This window comes from Etheostoma spectabile, chromosome 12, assembly GCF_008692095.1.
Source record: "Etheostoma spectabile isolate EspeVRDwgs_2016 chromosome 12, UIUC_Espe_1.0, whole genome shotgun sequence".
NCBI classification, from domain to species: domain Eukaryota; kingdom Metazoa; phylum Chordata; class Actinopteri; order Perciformes; family Percidae; genus Etheostoma; species Etheostoma spectabile.
Window position 1 is genome coordinate 29,246,625 of NC_045744.1, and position 16,557 is coordinate 29,263,181.

General features: G+C 39.4%; 2 protein-coding genes across 10 annotated transcripts in view; both read left to right on the forward strand.

Moving 5' to 3' along the window:
* Positions 1–8,351, forward strand: part of LOC116698907 (zinc finger E-box-binding homeobox 1) — a 98,426-nt gene extending 90,075 nt beyond the window's left edge. For 3 of the 4 annotated variants that reach the window (XM_032531131.1, XM_032531133.1, XM_032531132.1), the window contains exons 6-8: positions 1–1,004; positions 1,921–2,101; positions 4,799–8,351. The exon at positions 1–1,004 is cut by the window's left edge and continues 795 nt beyond it. In XM_032531131.1, coding sequence (XP_032387022.1) covers positions 1–1,004; positions 1,921–2,101; positions 4,799–5,763 — 2,150 coding nt within the window. In that variant the 3' untranslated portion in view covers positions 5,764–8,351. The remainder of the gene's footprint in view (positions 1,005–1,920; positions 2,102–4,798) is intronic. The other variant, XM_032531134.1, reaches the window with a different exon arrangement.
* A 4,008-nt stretch (positions 8,352–12,359) lies between these two features.
* LOC116698908 (zinc finger protein 501-like) overlaps positions 12,360–16,557 on the forward strand; it is a 39,167-nt gene continuing 34,969 nt past the window's right edge. For all 6 annotated transcript variants that reach the window (XM_032531141.1, XM_032531139.1, XM_032531140.1 and 3 more), the window contains exon 1: positions 12,360–12,586. In XM_032531141.1, coding sequence (XP_032387032.1) covers positions 12,415–12,586 — 172 coding nt within the window. In that variant the 5' untranslated portion in view covers positions 12,360–12,414. The remainder of the gene's footprint in view (positions 12,587–16,557) is intronic.

Consider the following 16,557-nt stretch of genomic DNA (forward strand, 5'->3'; position numbering starts at 1 on the left):
CCATCCCAGACATGGAGACAAAGACAGCCACGAAGACAGAAATGGAACCTGTCAAGACTTCATACGCCCAAATAGCTCACATGCCAAAAGTCAACAGCTCCAGTTCGTGTTTACTCTGCGATGACTGTCCCGACAACCTGGAGGCGCTACACCTCCTCCAGCACCGCAAAGCAGCCAACGGGGAGGCCGTTGACTCGGCTGCGTTGGACCCCTCGTTCGCCGCTCTGCTCAGCGAGGCAGGGGTGACACTGGAGGAGCCACCTGTGGACGACCTGCTCTCTCTCCTCAAGACCTACTTTGCCTCCAATGCCAAACCCAGCGAGAAGGAGTTGTCCAAGATCTCAGAGTCTGTCAGGATTCCCGTGGATGTGGTCAGAAAGTGGTTTGCCAAGATGAACTCTGGGAAAAATGTGGGCAAATATCGCAGGGTCGCTACAATGGTTTCCAGAAAGACTGAAACCACAAGTCTCAGCTCGGAGGATGCTTCGAATCACAACAGTGAGGCAGAGGAGGACAGCTCCCAAGAAACCTCCAACAAAGCCTCATCTGAATCTGGCAGCGTGTCTCTGTCAGACTCCTCACCACTAAGCCTCAACGCCGGGGACCTTGTCATCGTTAAGAGCGAACCAGAAGACCCGGACGCCCCGGACTCCCAGGCCGAGCCGCTCGACCTCTCCCTCCCTAAACACATTGCAGCAGTATTGGAGACAGCCCAGCCCCCCACCAAGCAGCAGGAGCACCCCCTGAACCTGACCTGCCTTAGGAAGGAGCAGCTGGACGGGCGAACCTTCTACGTCAACAAGACCGGAGGGCCCGTCAACATCGTCACTACCACACAGCTTCCCACGTTAGTGGCAATTGCTGGTCAGGGCGCGGTGGGCTGTCTCAGCGCCATCAACACCACGACCAAACGCACCATCCTCATCCCCCAGCTTACCTATACCTACGCCACTACGGCCGGCAGCACCACCGGAGCAAAGACTGTTGTACTGAACGGCCACACGGTTGGTAGTATTAAACATTATTATTACTACAAAACAACATTTCATCTTTGGGCAATTCATTTGAATTACCTATTTCTAAGCTATTTTACTTGTTTACTTTAGTTTATTATAAGGCTCCCCATTTGCTGAAGCCTAAACAACCAGCTAGTCATCCTAGGGTCCAAAAAAAACATGAAATCAGACAATATTAGAACATTTCATGACACGTACAGGAAGAGAAAGGAAACATAAACTAACATGTATAAACAAAATAACAAGGAAAAGAACCATAAAAAACAAGAAAAAGTCATTCAAAAACAAAATGACATTACACTATAAAAAACAATTTAACACATGGGTTTAGAGCTAACATCTAGATAGCTCACAAAGACAAAGAATGAGGAAAATAAGCAATAACGTTGAACATTGTGATAGCCATATTTTTTGCGATACATAAGCAGATAGTAAAGTTTACTCAGTGGTGCTACTTTCACTATTCTGCTAAAATACGACATATTGCTTGTCTAATTGAAAACAAAGGACAGGAAATCATTTACAACATTATTTTGTTAAACTAATATAACATTGAATTGAATATAAAAGACACTTAAAAAAAAGAATGAGTTACTTTTAATGTGTAGTTTTCTAACAATATTTTTTTTTTTACAAACACTAGATTGCTGAGTGAAAAAAAAAAAGCTCAATCACAGTTTTCCAAAGCCCAAGATGATGATGGTTTATTGCGCCAGTTGATATTGCCATGATGATAAAGAAAACAATATATTGTGAAGCCCCAGATTGAAACTGTGACCATCACTGAGCTCTTTTTCTTTACTTTTAGGATTATTTCCCTCTGCCAAAATGCCATTACAGCCATTACATGCCATTACAGTATTTGACCACAACAAATACAAATGTCATTTTATTCTGTTTACAGCAGGGGAAGAGGCCGGAGAGCAGCTTGGACGCCGTCTCCACAGTGGAAGAGCAGAATGACTCTGACTCAGCCACGCTGATGAAGAAGCGGCGGCTGGAAAACGGCGTCTACCCGTGTGACCTTTGCTCCAAAGTCTTCCAGAAGGGCAGCTCCCTGCTTAGGCACAAATATGAACACACGGGTATGCCGTACACAATTAAATTAATACATTTCCCACGTATATATAATAATAATAATAATATATAATCACATTCATCAAATCTTTATTTGCTCGGTAATGTAATCATTTGAATAGTATAGGTTTTTTATTCAGCAAGGTTTTCCTTTTTATGCCCAGAGGTAGTTTTTAAGGCCTTGACTTTACATGTGATTTCATCTCTTATTAAATTTGTTATACTTAGTGTGATTGTAACTTTTATTGGACAGCTGGAATTTACAATTACCAGCTCAGAAAGTGTTGACATCCGTATTTATCCAGATGAGACTCTTGAGGTGAATAAACCATATTTGTTATTTTCACTTCATCATCACAATGGTTTTATTAACTACTGTTAACTGTTAGCAGTTAGCTGTGTGCTACACAGCACAGGGGTCCGTTTCAGGAAGAAGATTTAACAAACTCTAAGTCTAACCTTCATCTTTGAGTTCATTTACCCTGACATGGGAAACTTTGAAACATTGATTCAGTTGATTTGAGTTGGTTCAATCAACTCCAAGTAGGTTAAGCACGTGCACCACCACAACAAAATGGCATCATGAATGAAGCCATGATGCTACGATTCACCATGCACAAACAAACTGGTCTTTGGAAATACTCATGCGCACATACAGCGACTTTGAACATGTATTTTGTTTAAAAAAAGCTGCTGCAGTAAAATAGCAAGAATTGGTGTGGGAGAAAATTGCTGCTTGACCAACTCTAATATAACTATATTAGAGCTCACACATTGAATTTCATATTAACGCATATTCACAGGTAACCTATAATTTTACTCGTGAAAACTGGAATGGTAGTAGGCTACACCTATAATTTCAGTTAAGTGCAATCCTGCAGGCAAAAAAGTAGGCTACTACTAATCCCATTCTGAGGTTGCAGCACTATTATTAACTGAATTATGGTTTACAATAATCATTTATTTTTAATGTCTCTTTCTGGTTTGTGTCCAGGGAACTCTACACAAACGTTTAAAACACGTTTCAGAGCATACACATTCTTCTGACGGCGCTTTCCTACGGTGGCTTTACTGATATGCTCCGCATTAACAATATTGTAAAGAAACTACCATTTGCAAAAAAACATAATGCGACGCAAAGAATGTGCTGGGATGTAAGAGCGTGTCCACGATGGGAGACGTTAGTGATATGAGGACGGATAAGGTTATCTGGAAATGAAAATGCATCAATAGACGAGCCTCAATATCATCTCCCGACTTATGTTTAACTCCCTGCGAAGTAATACATCTTCTTCATCAACACAAGGAAATGCCATGTTCAGAACAAAAACATGCCTATCATGGTTATTAAACCACCACTTTTTTTTATTCATGCAGATAACAAACTGCGCTAAAATGCGCCCAATACAGACTGAATGAATGAATGAGGAAATAAAAGAGCGCTGTGTCAGAGGGAGGAGACTGAGAGAAACTTGAGGTTTATTGAAGAAAACCGGCTCCCGACCATTTAGGGTCACAGGCTCAGTTACCATAGTAATTGACTCTGAGGTTAAGTTACCTCTCCTTCTGAAACGGGCTGGAGTTACTCCTCTCTCTCAGGTTTGATTAACCTCCATTTCTGAAACAGAACACCAAGAGTTTTCACTAAAGCTGCTTTCTGAAACGGACCCCAAGTATGAGATGGTTCAGCCATGACAACATCCACATAAAAATAAACTATAGACACAAAGTCACAGGCTATGTCTTACATACATATATAATACATCACTTTTGTTTATTGAGAGTCTTTAAGGGCTTTCTTTACACCTATGAGTCAGCAATTACCTTGCCAGGCCAGATTTCCAGTTTGTAACTCTTGTTTACCTCCACTGTGAACTACTTTGTATACCTTCTCAACTGAAGAAAGGAGAATGATGCTTTAAGAGAGTAACCAGTATCATTTCACATGATGTCTTATAATGTTATAATATTTTTTTACAGTGTCATAATATCAGGATCCCCTTAAAGATAGAGTAGGTTGAGCATTTGCTTTTTTTCCCCTTAGAGCAGTGGCTGCCACCCTTTTTGGCCTGTGAACCCTTAAAATATTTATATGCTTAATATCAAGATTGATCAATTAATCATTTGACCTTAAAAGTCAGAAAATTATGTAAAAAAAAGCTCAATCACAGTTTTCCAAAGCCCAAGATGATGATATCAAATTGTTTATTTTTTTGTACAGCCAACATCCCAAAACAACATCCCAAAACACTTTATTATTACATTAAACAAAGAAAATCAGCAACTCCTCATAATTTAGAAGCTGGACCTAAGCAATGTTTGGCCTTTGTTTTTGAAAAATGAATTTGATTGATTCCTTATCAAAATGGTTGCCAGTTGTTTTTCTGCCAATCAACTAATCGATTTATCAACTAATTGTTTCAGCTTTGAAAACGTTGAAAAATGTCTTGGTGGAAAAAAGAAAGAGACAAGAGGAAACACTTAATAAACACAGTTTTATCTTATTCTATTAAATCATCTCACAACCACCGTTAGAGGTTTTTGTGATGTTTTCTTGTGGTTTTCTTGTGGGGGCCGGAGCCTTACAATAATCCATAAACCACTCCAAGACATCTAACAAACACTTTTTAGGTACTGGCACTTCACTTATATGTATATTTCTTTGATATGTATATTTCTCTGACTCTGTGTTGTGTCATGTGCAGGAAAGCGGCCCCACGAGTGCAGCATCTGCAAGAAGGCCTTCAAACACAAACACCACCTGATCGAGCACTCGCGGCTGCACTCCGGTGAGAAACCCTACCAGTGCGATAAGTGCGGGAAGCGTTTCTCCCACTCGGGCTCATACTCCCAGCACATGAACCACCGCTACTCCTACTGCAAGAAGGACGGGCCGAGCTCCGGCTCGGGACCACGCGAGGCTCAGTCGGAGCTTGGCAGCCCCCTTGGCGCCGGCCCGCAGTCAGACAGCCGGACCACAACCCCGCCCTCCCAAATGGACTCAGACGAGAGGGAGAGCGAGGACGAGGACGACGAAGCCATGTGCATGGACGACATCCGGGTGGTTCAGGTGGACGACGGCGAGTGCGAGATCTACGAGGGCAACTTTGAGGAAGACGAGGACGGCGAGGAGATGGCGGAGGAAGACACGGCCGGGGAGGAAGAGACAGATGGAGACAAGGTGGACAACGAGTTTGTTTGTGACGTGGTGGAGGTTGAGCTTGAGGACGGTCACGTGGAGGACAAAGAGACGGAGGAAACAACTGAAGAGACGGATGAAAAAACTGAAGAGAAGGAGGAAACGACTGAAGAGCAGGAGGAAACGACTGAAGAGAACGAGGAAATGACTGAAGAGCAGGAGGAAACGACTGAAGAGAACGAGGAAATGACTGAAGAGCAGGAGGAAACGACTGAAGAGAAGGAGCAAGCGGCTGAAGAGAAGGAGCAAGCCGCTGAAGAGAAGGAGGAAGCGGTTGAAGAGAAGGAGCAAGCCGCTGAAGAGAAGGAGGAAGCGGTTGAAGAGAAGGAGGAAGCGGCTGAAGAGAAGGAGGAAGCGACTAGCGAGGATACAGAGGAATTGGCAGACTGTGAAGCAAATACAGACAAAAGCATCAGGGAGGGCTCAGGCAGCGCTGAATCCACAGAGGAAGTGGTGACAAACGCCAAATAAAATGATGTAAAATCTCTTTGGGACAGCTCATAATGCCTCGGTTATGACATTTCGAGTTAATTCAGACAAAGCCGCAGAAAAGTCGAGAAAGTCACGGTGGTTGCTTGATCTTAACGGTTCACTACTGTGTACAAAAACCTAGGTGTGCCTGAACTTGAAGAAAAACAAAACAAAAAAATAGTGACTTTTTTCTTGTGGAAATGAAATATCAGTGTTAAAATTGTTTATAGAAGTCCAGATTTTAAAGCAGAATTCACCCATCAACGTGTTAGACTTGTTACTGAGACATACCAGGTTGTTTTGTTTGTTTGTCTGTTTTCATTTGGTCAGTGTTACTAATTTGGTTTGAAAACATTTTAACCTGTAAAGATGAGAGATTTCTATACCTTTTTATTGCCAATGAAGTTTCCTAAATCAGTATTTTATTGAGTTCTACGAACAAAAACCTCTGCACTACAGTATTCCTGGTTTACCTATGGATACATGCCTCATGCATCGTATGCCCTTCAGTGTTATATACGTACACTAGCTAGCAAGATGTTGTTTGTGTTAGCGTTGGCTAGTTAGCATTACTTTAGTTTTCAGTTTGACTGTTAGCCTTAAGGAAAACAAAGTATTCTTGGGGAGGATTGTGGGATGGGGAGTCTGGGATGAGACGTCGGCTTCTGTACGCCATAACCAAATTTGCCCTATCAGGGAAGGTGGAGTTACAACCTTAAAGCCAGCATCAGGGGCCTGTGTTTTCGCTACCCGGCGTAGCCTGCACAGGTGGAGTCTCCAGTTCAAGATTCTCGCCTGGCTCCGCTGTGGTTCGGGAAACGCACGCGCCCATTCTTACCGAGTTTCTCCTTATTTTGGTTGATCTTAAAGTTTCAGTGTTGTTAGCTTAATAATGAAGTCATACTGTACGTGAAGGACCGGGGCTGTTCCCTGCTCCACCCTAATGCCTCCAGCCTTATGCAAGACCTGTGTGCTGTTAAAAGTGCCATTGAACAGTGTTATAATTTCTTCTTTACACATGTAGCCAGTATTCTGTCCCTCTGTTACCTACACAAGACCCATATTGACTAATGTTTGTCGACTTGCACAGAACAGCTCGTTTTTAGCTGAAAGATGCATCCTGTGTGAATTTAAATATTTGCCTAAAAAGGCCTAAAAAAGTATTTTGACCACTTGTTAGGGCTTCACAGTATTAGGGCTTCTAGACTATCAATGTTGGTCATTCATTTTTCTGACAAATTTCTTTTTTTGAAAAAAATTGATTAATTGTTAAGTCTATTCAATGACAATAAATAGTGTAAAAGGCCAAATAAAATTTCCCAGGGGCCAGGATGGTGCCTTTAAATGTCTAACTGTGTCTGAACACAAATTTAAAACCCAAATATAATCCGTTCACAATAATAAACAGAGTCCTAGCTACACAATGTCCAAAATCTTTAAATTGTCGTTAAAAAGTAAAGACCTTTTGAAGCAGAGGAACGTGTGGGAACTGTTGAGAAATACAGTCCAGACTGAGCTTACCTGTGGATTTGAAATGCCTTGTAAACTCATTTCCCGATGATGGTAAAAGTGTTTAGAAGAAGCGATATTTAATATGTTGAACTTTCAGTTTAAAAAAATTCCGTTTTCTGTAGATTTAAATATTTGAAGCTTAAGACACTCTGCTCCACCTGGTTGGCTCGGAAAGAAATACAAAAAATAAACAAAACCAAGATGAATTTGAAGTAAAATGGAGACAGAAGTATTTACTATTAAATTCAGCCAAACTTGTGCACTTGTTTTTAGATGGTTAAAAAAAGAAAGAAAAAGCTGTCCCGCACTTTAGGTAGCAAACGTTAGTGAATGTGGTCTCTGTCAAAGTGTTTTCAGTTGGTTTTACCGAACAGTGTTTATAATGTTAGTCTGTTTTAAAAAAAAATGTGTGTCCTCTGTATAATTTTTCGACAATGGCAGTATTAGAACCCTTTTCACAGATTAAAAAAAATGTACCTGTTTAGTTTTTAGAAGACTTTTTTATATTTGTGTCTTATTTTTATATTTTCTTTTATGGTTATTTATTACACATTGTAGTGTACATTAATGTAGTTTGAAATGATACAATAATATATTTTAGTATGAAAATAACCTCAAGACAAACAAAAAAAACCCAACATGTGGTTCTGGGAACTGAAGTTTGTTTTAACAAAAAAAAACATAAAAAGATAAAACATGACTTCTGTTTTAAGCTAAAAAAAGAGAGAAAAAGACAGGAATGAAGTGAGAAATAGAAACTTGTTACATGTGCATCCACTCTGCGTCGCTATGAAGCTACTGAATTCTAAAACTCTGTGATTTTAAAAGCATGAGTCGTCGCCGTTTTAATGAAGGATCTTGTTATGAAGCCTCCCTTTTTATTTCGAAGCCAAATTCCGATGGTCCCGCCACCCTGTTTTCTGTTCTGTGCCAACTTGTTCCATTGTACTGTCGAAGGCTGCATATCACATTGTTCTGTCCTCACCCTTTGTAAATCCACTGTCTTTTCGTATTGTTTTTATTTTAGTTTTGCTCCATTTTTATGACTCCCCATCACAATAAAATATAAGAAAGCATTTGTGAGTTGCTTGTTTTACTTCTACTTAGCCTCCTACTCTATCACTATCACTCCTACTGGGATAAAAAAATTATTATTGTAGAAATTATTATGGAAAAAAACTTCTAGCTGCATGTTTTACGTAAGGATAGTATGACATTTAGTCACTTAGAAATCTAAGCCAGAGTGCCTCGGATATGACTTAATTTTGACTTACTTACTCATTTAATTTTGAGAATTTTTGCCTGTATTAGAAAGCGGAGTAGAACTGGGGGTGGATGACTTACCGAGACTTGAAAGCAAAAACATCCTAGTATTTGACGTAGTAACGTGCAGAAATAAAAAAAAAAGTGAAAGTAAGTCTTGCATAGTTTATTTGATAATTCAATGCCAGTGCATTGAAAGAATGGTCACCATTCAGAGACAAAGCAAAAGGAACTGAAGGTGAGCTGGATGCAGCTCCATTTCAGCTGTTTGTGTTCTGAACTGCTTTATACAACAGAGAAAGTTATATTCATTGTGACTTTATGAGAAAGTAGGATTGTCGTCAATAGCAACACTAAGAGAACATGCTATTGTTACATCAAATCTCTTATCAAATTTAAAACTACTGTTGAAATCCCAGTACTTGATACTCTTGATACTCTACAAATCATGATCTTGGAGAGACTACCGTCCATTAAGTTGCACCTTATAAATGGAACAAACCGCAATGGACATTGAAGCTCAAAAGTCACATCCCATATAATTAATTTAAAATTAATTTTGACCTTTTATACGTAAGTGTGAATATTTCTGTCTGTGTCTTATCTGTGCTATATGTATCCTGCTGGTCCTGCTTGCAAAGGAGACCTCGATCTGATTGAGACTACGTTATTAAAAATACGTTATAATGAAAGTTTTTTAGTACACAAGTTTTGCTCACACATGTAAATACATGAAGTGGAAACAGGTTTTGCTGAGCAGAAAATTCAGACATCCACGAACTCAGGAAGAGAGATTATACGGAATGTTGTAGTGTTTTGCATCTAAAGCAAAATAAATAATTACCACCGGGTGGCGCTAGGAGACCACTCAACACCTCTTTACAGTACCAGGAAAAACTGAAATCTGCAGAACACAATGCATTAAGAAAACAATTATTAAAGTGTCCTGAGAATTTGGACATCAATCCAAACATAAATCTATGAACTGTAACCATTTGTTTTTTCTCCATTGGGAAAATGACAGATACTCTGCATGGTTGATGTCAAAGGGCAAACAATAGTATGTGCAGTTAGAGGAAAAATCAATGCTAAGATAGCAAGGGGGGTAATGACAAGACAAAACTTTTTTTCTAACCACATGTTTGAGATCCAACAGAATTTATTCACTTTTTTCACTTGTTTGAGTTTCCTTCAGGTGATTAGAAAGAGCAGAAGCAAAGCTCTCCTGATGTCCAGGTTATGTAAATATACACTTGTAATGCACTTTTACAAACATTTTTCCTATAAATATGTTTAGAGATGTTCACCTTGAGCAACAACAACAATATATTCAGCTCATCTACAAACCACACGAGTCAGAGCTGTAATAACTGGCAGTTATTAAAGCTCATTTTGCGCCGCTCCACTTCACGATGCTGCACACACGGAGCTATTTGTCAATATTAGTTGGGGATGCTTAGAATCACATCACACCTGTCAATCAAAGCACCACCTGTCTGGCCACTGATTGGCAACACTGATGCTGACAGAGGCTGTAATGAGTCGAGTGTTATGTAAAGACATGACTCATTCATCATTCATTAATAAGTTTGCTGTCACATTTTTTTTGTTTGTGAGGAACATTTTGGCTTGTTGTTTTGTAGCCCTTATACCAGAGTTTATTTGTATCTATCTTGGTGCTTCAGAATTATCTTATTATATGTTATTGAGAAAAGACCCTGCAGAATATTGATATTGTGATTTGTATGATACCCTGAAAATAAGACAACAAAAAATACTTTAGTCATGTTTGTTTATTCATCATGTAACGCTTTAGTTTGTTGTCAATGACTCTTATTCAATGGAGATTGAATATAAGGCTCCTAGCGTTTCATTGCATTATGTAAAACATAATGCAAAAGACACTAATCACCATCATATTCTTTTGTGTCTGCTGTACATTTTATCTTCGTCATTGTATCAACTCTATCGGTTGACTTCCATTTTACCTTTGATCTGCACTCAATCTTGACTTACCCCATCATTTTTATTTCACCCTTCTCACTGCCTCTGCATATGTTATTTTTCCTCTCTTTTTTTATTCTCTCCACATGTTCTGCATTGACATACATTTGACAAACCCTGGATCCAAAAACCCAAAGCTGGATGCTCTCCCCACAGTTACAACATTTCACATGATCGGTACATTCTTTTCTGTCGTGCTCCTTTTAACATTGTCTACATCTTCTCTTACTATTACACAGAGCTGCCACATGCCCATATCTCTGGCACTTAAAGCACCTCAGAGGGGGTGCAGAGGAGGGCCACAGTAAAAGATTATGAATTATAATTCTGTTCATTGATGGTGCTGCAGCCTCAGAATGGGATTAGTAGGCCTAGTACTTTTTTGCCCGCAGGATTACACCTAAATGAAATAGATTGTAGGCCTAGGTTCAATACCATTTCACCAGTAATATTATACTTATAACACCCCCAACCAGCCCTGTCAGACACCGCCTACCAAGAGCCTGGGTCTGACCAAGGTTTCTTCCTAAAGGGAGTTTTTCCTTGACACTGTCACAACAAATGCTTGCTCTTGTGGGAATTACTAGAATTGTTGGGTCATTGTAATTTATACAGTGTGCTCTAGACCTACTCTAGCTGTAAAGTGTCTTGAGATAAGTCTTGTTATGAATTGATACTATAAATAAAATGAAATTGAATAGAAATCTGATATTAATAAACTATATTGGACTAACGCATTTACTCTGGAAGCAATTTTCGCATGCAAATTCTCTCTCTTTTGCAGCAGCCGTTGTGTTTTTTTTTTAACAATATATATGTTCAAACTTGCTGTGTGTGTGAGTATTCCGCTGACTAGTTTGTTTGTGGGTGTTACCATGGTGAATCATAGTTTCATGGCTCCATTCAGTGGTGGTGCACACGCTTAACTCTGAGTGAACCTACTCTGAGGTGATTGAACCAACTCAAATCGGCTGTTTCAGAGTTTGTTAAACCTCCTTCCTGAAATGGGCCCAGGACCTAGATCCATCTAACCCTGCTGCTGGCTGGATTATTAAAGCTGCCTCCTTTTCTTGGTTCTGCTGTTGAATGCCTCCAAAACTACTCTTGATCTGGACTTTTCAATAATATTTATGGTGTGTTTGCTGCTTCTGAACTTTATATATGTCTAACTTTATTAGACATGTCTGTGTGAATGTCTGTGGGCTGAACACAACTCACCAACCTGCCACTGAGTGTCCCTGTCTGACAGCTCTGTAATGGCCGTTCAGCCTGAACCAGATAAGGTAAAGTGCAGATAACAAAAACGAATAAACATGATAACTTTAACTATTTATACACATATGTGCTTCATAAGTATTTCCTGTGATAAAAGGCCGTAGCCTACTGCTCACGTTAATTTAAGCAGAAACTTTCAGAAAAAGCTGATATGAACATCTTAGTGAAAAACGTTCACAACTCGACAAATTGACTCAGAATATCAATCCAGTTCGACCATTATAGTCTGTTTGCACTAAGATTCAGTATTTCAGCTTTATGTAGACTTTAACAACCAGTTCTCTATGGAAGTCCTCCCAATCTGCTACTGAAGTAAAGCGAGGGACACGACAGGAGCAAAGAATCATTAAATATATTTAATGATTTAAGAATCATTAAATATGTTAGTAAATAAATGAGCAGAACGCCCTCAAATAAACCTTATCGATACACATCCTTACTGCAGATGTTAAACACACAAGTTTGCATAAAATGCCATCAGTTGAAAGCAGAACAAAAGGCTCCCGCACTTTCACCGTCGGAACTGAATCCGTGTGACACCCAGCGGAAGTAAACAACACAAGTGCCCGTCGTTCTTTCAGCTGAAACTAAGCAACGATGTGTCCAGTTGAGTCTCTGAGAGAGTTTGTCACCGAGCGACTAACTGCTGCTGCTGAAGAAATCGTCCGAGCAGTTGAAGACACTATCGCCGAGTACAAGGAGGAGATCGCTCGGCAGCGCAGACTGCTGCAGCTCGTTGGGACACCCGAAGTCAAGTTACACAGGATAGGTGAGTAGGCTACGCACGTCATTAGTTTAACTATGATTACAAAAGGGTTTGTTGAGTTATAAAAAAAGTTATAAACTATGTATGATGCAGTCAGGATGGGATTATTTTGCATTTTGTTTGTGAAGAACTCAAGATGGCCATTTGTTCCTCACCTTCCCTCTCTATTTCTCTGACTGTAAAGAATTGATCTAATAATAATAATAATAATAATAATAATAATAATACATTTTATTTAAAGACGCCTTTCTTCTTTGCACTCAAGGACGCCGCACAGGGAGTTCATGAATTAAGAACAGCAAAACACATACTATACACAGCAAAACAATACTATACACCAGCAAAACATACTATCACACCAAACAAATACTATCAACAGCAAAACAAATCCTATACAACAGCAAACAAATACTACCCACAACAGCGAAACAAATACTACAAACAGCGAAACAAATACTATACAACAGCAAAACAAATACTATACAACAGCAAACAAATACTATACAACAGCAAACAAATACTACACAACACAAAACAAATCCTATACAACAGCAAAACAAATACTATACAACGCGAACAATACTATACAAGGAAACAAATACTATACAACAGCAACAATACTATACACCACACAACAAATACTATCAACAGCAAAAACAATACTATACACAGCGAAACAAATACTATACAAAACAATACTGTACAACAAACAAATAACAACACAAAACAAATACTATACAACAGCAAACAAATACTATACAACAGCAAACAAAAACAAACAAAAAAAAAAAACAAAAGCGAACAATACTATCAAAACAAATACTATACAACAGCGAACAAATACTATACAAAAACAAATCTATACAACAGCAAAACAAAACTATACAACAGCGAAACAAATCTATACAAAACAAATACTATACAACAGCAAACACAATACTATACAGCAAACAAATCAACACAGCAACAATACTATACACAGCGAAACAAATACTATACAACAGCGAAACAAAACCCATACTATACATCTGGTCAAGTCTGGCATTTAACATATGGAAAGGAGCTTCCTGCTACAACGCCAGGAGGGGACCTGCTGTCTCCTGTCCCCTGGGGTCTTAGTCTGGGCTAAGACAATACAATGTTGATTATGTTAGAATTTCACATTTACACGACAGACCCATTTGTTCTTTAACCAAAATGACCCCCAAAGGGGCAGAGTTTAGCGGCATGTTTACTCTCATTGGACAGCGAAGATGCACTCGGCATGCTGTCATGACAACGGCAGACCAATGATAATGGATCTGAATGCACCAGGCGGAAAAGGAACCGCCCCCAGGTGCAGGGCATACATGAATATTCAGGACTGGTTTCACGTGACTCCATCATGGGGGCAGCATGAATCCAGTCCGCTGTCAGCTGCAGTGTTATTATGTTTGTTTTGTCTGATTGTCTTTGTCTTATCATCTTCATCACTGCTGTTGCATTAAACCTTTTCTTAATTCGCAATTCGACCCTCAGCCTCCTTCCTTTAGCGATCCGATCAAACGCGACGTTAGTTATGGATTTCTAACAGTTTTCAAAAGGTTTTTCAGCCAAATAAACATGAAATAAGTTAGTAATGTTTAGTTTAGTAAACATCGGGGTGAAGTTAGTTTAATGTTTGATATTCGTCGGTTTTCACGGATGTTACTTTCTGTGTCAAAGCCTCAATTTCATTTAGTTTCAGGGTATGTTTGAGAGCTAATTTCGACAGACGTTTCACAGTTATATTTTAGGGGGGAGGGGATTTCAAAACGTTTTAATTTTATTCAGCTAACATGATGTCACAATGGACCAAACCCACTAGACTCCATGTAAATAAACAGTCAGTCAGTTGGAGGCTGGGGAAGTGGCCTTGACCAACTTCCAATTTGATGGTTTGAAAGCCATGATGGCTCTCTCTCATGGGTGGGCCAAATTCTCTGGGCGGGCAAAGCAGAGAAAGAGGAGGTAAATTAAAGCTCAGATGGGCCGGTCTGGAATCTTGCCCCTTATGACCTCATTTCCTTTAGAAAGAGCAGGATACCCAGGGGTCGGTTTACACCTTTCACCATTTCTCAGTCCCTCCTGGATTTCGCAGCCTTTTTTAAGATTGTTGCAGCCCAAAATGCCTGATGTTGCGGGAAGTTTCATAATAAAAAATTGCGATAAAAGTTGCAATGTTTTTTGGAAGTTTGTTGCAATGAAGTTGCAGGAGAAAGAGAGATTTTTTGTTTTTTTTTGTATAGCTTTAAAAAAAAAAAAAATGCTGAGTTTTCCTAGTAACCTTATCAATAAGTCTGAGGATGCTGCAAATGAAAGTGGTTGGATTCAAGACCAAAAAAATAATTATTTATTGAATTAATCAAATTTGAACATCTCTGTCAGTAGCTTGTTGATCTTAACATTGCTAATTTCTTAACCTGGCCTAGGACACACATACAGTTTAATGAAGTACTTATTGGACTTTAACTTATAATTGCACTTACCTCAATTTAGGTCATCCTGTACGTCTTATCTCAGTTTTCTTATCTCAGTGTGTGTGTGTGTGTGTGTGTGTGTGTGTGTGTGTGTGTGTGTGTCCGTACGCGCGCGTCGGTCGCGGGGGGAACTCAGCAGCCCCGTCCGCTGCAGAGAGCCAACAAGATTGAAGTTGCGGCTTCAGAGTGAAAAATCGTTACACCGTATATTGATGTTAAAATGTATACAGGTTGGCAAGACAGTCAGAAATGTTCTGCACAACCTTCCACTGTACATTTTGTTGGTGAATGTGAGATATTAGAGTCACACGCGTATTGTCTTCATATCGGAAACAAGGAAATTAATTTGGTGACGTACATGTGACGTCAACCTTTTCTCACTCTCGCTTGGTCATAGGTTCTCAGAGTCACATACTGATACAAAGTCTGGCACGTGGGACTGCTGGGATTGGTTGAAGTCGCGGGTACCTCCAGTTATTGGTCAAATTTGTGCAGTGCCCTGCTATGCTACAAAGAACTATTTTTTGGGACTGTTATTGCCACCCTTATTCTAACCCCAACCGGCCCGTCAGACGCCGCCTACCAAGAGCCTGGGTCTGACCGAGGTTTCTGCCTAAAAGGAAGTTTTTCCTCGCCACTGTCGCACTGTTGCTTGCTCTGGAGGAAACTACTAGAACTGTTGAGTCCTTGTAAATTCTGGAGTGTGGTCTAGACCTACTCTATCTGTAAAGTGTCTTGAAATAACGCTTGTTATGAATTGATACTGTAAATAAAATTTAATTGAATATGTATATAAAAATTTAAAAAAACTACATACTATGTACATTAATATCGCTACTGCTATTAATACTTAGCTAGTGTTATTCGGATGTGCACCAAGCATTAGGCACAAGACCAAGGCTGACTGCTCTGATAAACACACTGGATAAGCTAACATTACACCAAAAATGTAAACGGAGAGTCGCAGCGGAGCTGAAATCTTCTTTTTTTCCTTCATTGCTACAACTGTCGTCGTCAAGCTGTAGGATCAATACTGCTAGCACTGCCATACTCCCTGTACACATATTTAAAGACTGTCCAGTAGAGTTCATAGACAGTGTTTTAAAAAGTGCTTTTCTGCAATCTGCGCTTTAGTAAATGTGATTTTTACTGACTTTAATTATAATTAGTGCTGTCAAACAATTAAAATATTAATCGTGATTAATCGCATTATTGTCATAGTTAACTTGCATATAATCGCAATTAATTGCACATTTTGATCTATTCTAAATGTCCCTTGATTTCTTTTTGCCCCAAATATTATTATATATTGAAAACAACATTGGCATATAGCTTACTGTAGTGTTCAATTTCACACTAACATTCTCACTTGGAGAAATCATTCACACTTTGAGCAAATAATCTCTCACACAGTGTAACCCTGTCCATCAACATAAAAAATAATTTGATAAGGGGGGCGGAGAATTTGCATCAGCT